Genomic DNA, 5,000 nt, shown 5'->3' with positions numbered 1-5,000 from the left:
TGTGCGTGTGCGTGTGCATGTGCGTGTGCATGTGCGTGTACGTGTGTGTGTATGTGTGTGCGTGTGTGTGCATAATAATAATAATAAAAAAAAAACTTTATAGTCCTGTATATTCACTCTGCATACTGGTATATTAATTTGTGTTGATTTGTTAAACTTTATGGACAGGCAACCAAACAAGTAATCATATTGCAATACACATTCCATTACATTATAAGGCCAAGCATTTACAAATTCAGTATAGGGTAGTTTTCTCTTTTCTAGGACTAAAAAGTTCCTTTAACTTACAGGTTATCAAGGGCGTATATGTCGGCCATTTTTTTTACAGCATTAAAATCAACCTCAGACCATTTCCTCATGTGTTTCCTGCCAATGACCAATACACGGCCATTCCTGGCTCTTGAACATAACTTTTCCACAACCTGCTTCAACTAGAATGATAAAAAAAGCAACTAAATATTTTTCAGGATGTATATGAATAAAAAATCATATAGATCCAATAGAAATATATATGTCATAAGGAAATTTAACAAAATGGAAGTCATGCAAATAGGTAAGGCACTACCTCTTTCAAAAAAGTAAGAGGAAAATATATATATATATTTTTGTCACTCTTATCACTCTTACCATTACAGATCGCTGTCTAAGGGGTTTCTTTCCTGCAAGGTATGATGCATTAAGGCCATCAACTACTACAGAAAATGGTCCTCTTTCTTCTAGAAATTCTTGGAATTTGTGCCACTCTTCAGGGCTACTTGAACGAAATATATCTGAGCCATGAAGAACACGTGGCACGTATTCACTCTGTTAGGAAATACATGATAGATCAAAATAATCTAAGTAAATAAAGTAACAATTGTATATGAACTTGGTCTATATCATAAACAATTTAAATGAATCTAGTTGTTGGAAGATTGGTAAATATGATAAATAAAAGGAGTGGATCCACAATTATGTGTTGTTGCTTGAAGTGTATGCTTAAGCATTTCTGTTCTACTATGGTATGTGGCATTTGTGTAGCATCAGTACTTTTTTTTTTTTTTTGTACAAGTATGACCTCAGGTTTGACATCAAAGACTATGTCCAAGTTTACTTAATGTTTCAAATGAAGGGTTCCATCAAGTCCTTAGGTACTTATGTGTCTCTATTACCTAGACTTAGTATTGGTATTTCATAAAATGTAAACATTATGCTGTGTGTTTGTTAATCTTACTATTTTGTACAATATTCCAGTGTTCTTAAGCCATGTGCAGTTATGTGAATTCTAGACCCTAGGAAATCTAATGTATGGAATGCTCTGTACATATCATGATCAGTATGAGTTTCTAACTTGAGTCTATATCATCATCATCATTAGGGGGCTAACGCCAACGTGGGTGCATAGCCACATCCACCCTTTGTTTTCACCTTTTGGGGCCCTTCATGGCAAGCCGCCAGGCAGGGACTCGGCCCATCTCGAGCTGTTCACGAGAGGTTTGATCGATCTGCCCAAGCCACGACTTCCTAGGTCATCCCACAGGCCTCCTCCACCCAGGGTTGTCTCTTGCAGAGACAACCTGATGGGCAGGATCATCCTGCGGGAAACGAGCCAGGTGCCTGTCTCATGGTGCAGCCGTTGGTTGGACACATGGTCCCGCCAACAGTACCCCATGATCTGGTGCAAGGACCTATTACAGAAGGCATCAAGACATGACTTCAAGGCACAGGATAATGTCCAGGTTTCACTATCGTATAGCAAAACTGGCATTATCAGGGCCTTGAAAACCTGTAGTGTGGTCCTTCTGCACAGGTACCGGCATCTCCAAATACTCTTGTTGAAAGAGTTCATGACCTCTGCTGCAAGGCCAATCCATCTGCTGACTTCATGGTCTGACAGCCCAGAGTTATGAACTACACTACCAAGGTATGTAAAGCTCTCTTTGACTTCAATGCCTTCGCTGCAAGCACATACCGACCGAACAGGTTCTCCTAGCAAGTCCCCAAAGTCCTGGATCTTGGTCTTAGTCCAGGAGACCTCTGGATGCATTACTAAATGCATCCAGAGCCACCACTAAAGTTTCCAAAGACTCATAGAATAGCAACATCATCGGCAAAGTCAAGGTCTGTAACCTTGATACTGGCCGGAGTTGCTCCACAATGACTTTGAACAGTAGCTCTGACTAGTATCCAGTCCATGCAAGTATTGAAAAGTGTTGGTGCAAGGACACAGCCTTGCCTCACTCCTGAGCTAACAGGAAAGAAGATTGACAGGCCCCCACTACACTTTACAGCACTTTCAGTACCAGTATACAGACATGCTATTAGTCAAATAATCCTTTTTGGAATTCTTCTCAGACTCATGATCTCCCAAAATGATTCCCAATGCCCCATATCGAACGGCTTCTTGAGGTTGATGTAGGCTACAAGCAGCCCACACCCAAACTGATGACGGTGCTCTACAATGACTCGAAGTGCAAGGATATGGTCTATTTAGGACTTACCAGAAGTGAATCCAGATTGCTCTGGCCTTTGATGCCTCAGTATGTGGTCTCTGATACGTCTCAGAAGATTGTGGGCAAGAACCTTGCCTGGTATACGGAGCAGTGTGATGCCTCGGTGATTGCTGCAGTCCCACCGGTCCCCCTTCCCCTTCCAGAGAAGGATAACCACACCCCTCAACAGGTCAGGGGGAATGGTACCGGACCGCCAGATGGCAGACAGGACATCATGCAACCCTCGCGCCATAGGTTCACCACCAGCCTTTAACAGTTCAGCTGGGATGCCGTAAATACCCGCTGCTTTGCTTGGGGACTGCACCCCATAACTTCAGTCAGGGAGGGTGGATCCTAATTGATGGGTGGGTTAGGCAACCGAATCACGGCTCTACCCGCCATCAAGTTAACTGTTGGTGGATCAACCTGGTACAACTACTCAAAATACTCAGCCCAACACTCCCCCACTGCAACAGGATCTGAGACGATCTGATCACTTGCTAAGCGAACCACTGTCACATGAGAAGAGGGCTTGGAGGTCAGCTTTTTCAGGGCTTCGTATGCCTGTAGAAGGTCATTAATAAGAAATGGTCTTTGACTTCCTCAGCAAGCCTCCTAATAAACTGTTCCTTGTCCCTTCTTAACAGAGATCGAGTTCTATGCTCCTGAAAACAGTGCAAATCCCAATCCCCTGTCAGACGAGTCGCACGGCAAGCGTTTGTGGCTTCCAGTGTCTCCTGTCCTCAGGCGTTCACCAATTGACTCTTGGGCTGCATCAAACGTCTCGTGCTTGAAGGTATCCCACAGAAGTACAGGGTTCGTCAGACTGTCGAGCCAGAGGCAGGTCTTCCATGGCGGCACAGGGAGGCCTCTGCCCCCCCTACAATTTGATTGGCCACCCCATGTGCCCCCCCCCACCCAAGAGTCATTGACCCTTTATATATTAATATATATTTATATATAATATTTATACATAAATATATAATAGTAACATATAATGATATATAATACTCACACAGCAAGATGAAAATATAAACGATGTGTAACTGTACAATATAAATATTGAAGTGGGCAGTCTTAATCTTTGTTTCTTTTGGGCGGCCCCCCACATTTATTGTTGTTACCCCGTGTGCCCCCCACCAGGAAATTCTCTGCACCTGCCCCTGTATTGAGCGCTCTGAAACGACTAGCGTTTGCTTCAGCAAACGCCTGAGCACACTCCTCTTTCAGCCTGTCCAAATGAAACACCCTAGGGTGAACCTTGGACCGCTGAGGAGTTTTGAAGTGAACCCGGAGGGTAGTCACACCCAATCTATGGTCAGTACCACAAAACTCGGCACTCCTATACATCCTGCAGTTCTGGAGGATCCTCCAATAAGTGCTAACGAGTATGTGGTCGATCTCCTTGGCTGCATTACCCGCATCGCTGTACCATGTCCAACGATGTGGGTCTGGGTGCTGTTACCAGGAGCCAGAAATCCTCAATTTCTGGGACCTTGCAAAGTCCCGCAAAAGGAGGCTATTCTCACAATCAGCTCCTGAATCAAGAGGACCAACAGACATCTCATAGCCAGCTCGATCACAGCCAGATACCACAATGAAGTCACCCTGGACAATATGAATATCTCACCAAGGACAGCTGTCTGCCACAGATACAAGTTTGGCGTAGAACATCTCTTTCATGTTGAGTTTACAAACATCGGTAGGACTGTACACAAGAATAAGAGACATGAAGCCAAATACTAGCTTCAGTCTCAATACCATTAAATGCTCATCGACTGGAGTAATCTCTACAACCGAGGGCTGGAGCCTACTGGAGATAGCTATGGCTACTCCTTGAAGATAGTGACCATCACTACGGCCTTCATTCCAGGCTAGTGGCTGCCAAACACAGGTGCCAACTAATAGATATGGCAAATGGATGTGGTTGTTCTTGTAGTTTAGATATATTGGTGACCACTGACATACTGGTCAAATCAACCAGACTAACAGAAATATATAAACACTTAAATCAAACACCCAAACGCACACATGCATGCATACACTAACATAGATGCATATACCAGTCTCACTCCCATACCCACACACATCATCATAAAAGAGTTTGAAATAATCACCTGCAACTCTTTAAATTCTGCTTCACTTATGTCGAGCTGATGTAACTGCTGGTTGCAGGCAGGGCATCTTCCACTTCAAATATAATTTCATTTGGAATTATCATTCAAATCAATAATCATTCTATATATCTAAACACAGAGTAAGGCAATATCACACACACACAAAAGAAAATGAAAATATGCTGACCTTTTCGGGATTTTCACATACAAGTATGACCATCCCAGTCCCTTACTAAAAAGGTTAGCAATACTCTCAATAACTGGGACTTTGGGGAAGATCTCATAGTGAATCAGCTTGTCTAATAATGTCTCCATCATTGACTGCTTTTCCTCAACATCCTCTGCCTTTTCACACTGGGTAACCCACTCTAAAAATGCAGAATCACCAGGTATCTGAAAAAATTACTATTAC

At 43.2% G+C, this 5,000-nt stretch overlaps 1 protein-coding gene across 1 annotated transcript in view; it reads right to left on the bottom strand.

Annotated features, from left to right (window-relative positions):
- Positions 1-5,000, bottom strand: part of mldr (mitochondrial ribonuclease P catalytic subunit) — a 12,523-nt gene that overhangs the window by 2,445 nt on the left and 5,078 nt on the right. The window contains exons 4-7 of the mRNA XM_027368727.2: positions 4,776-4,981; positions 4,589-4,661; positions 628-804; positions 289-431 (exon numbers count right to left, since the gene is read on the bottom strand). Coding sequence (XP_027224528.2) covers positions 289-431; positions 628-804; positions 4,589-4,661; positions 4,776-4,981 — 599 coding nt within the window. The remainder of the gene's footprint in view (positions 1-288; positions 432-627; positions 805-4,588; positions 4,662-4,775; positions 4,982-5,000) is intronic.

Source organism: Penaeus vannamei, chromosome 28 (genome assembly GCF_042767895.1).
Source record: "Penaeus vannamei isolate JL-2024 chromosome 28, ASM4276789v1, whole genome shotgun sequence".
NCBI classification, from domain to species: domain Eukaryota; kingdom Metazoa; phylum Arthropoda; class Malacostraca; order Decapoda; family Penaeidae; genus Penaeus; species Penaeus vannamei.
The sequence above is the reverse complement of the archived record's forward strand: the minus strand, read 5'-3'. Positions and strand labels throughout refer to the sequence as shown.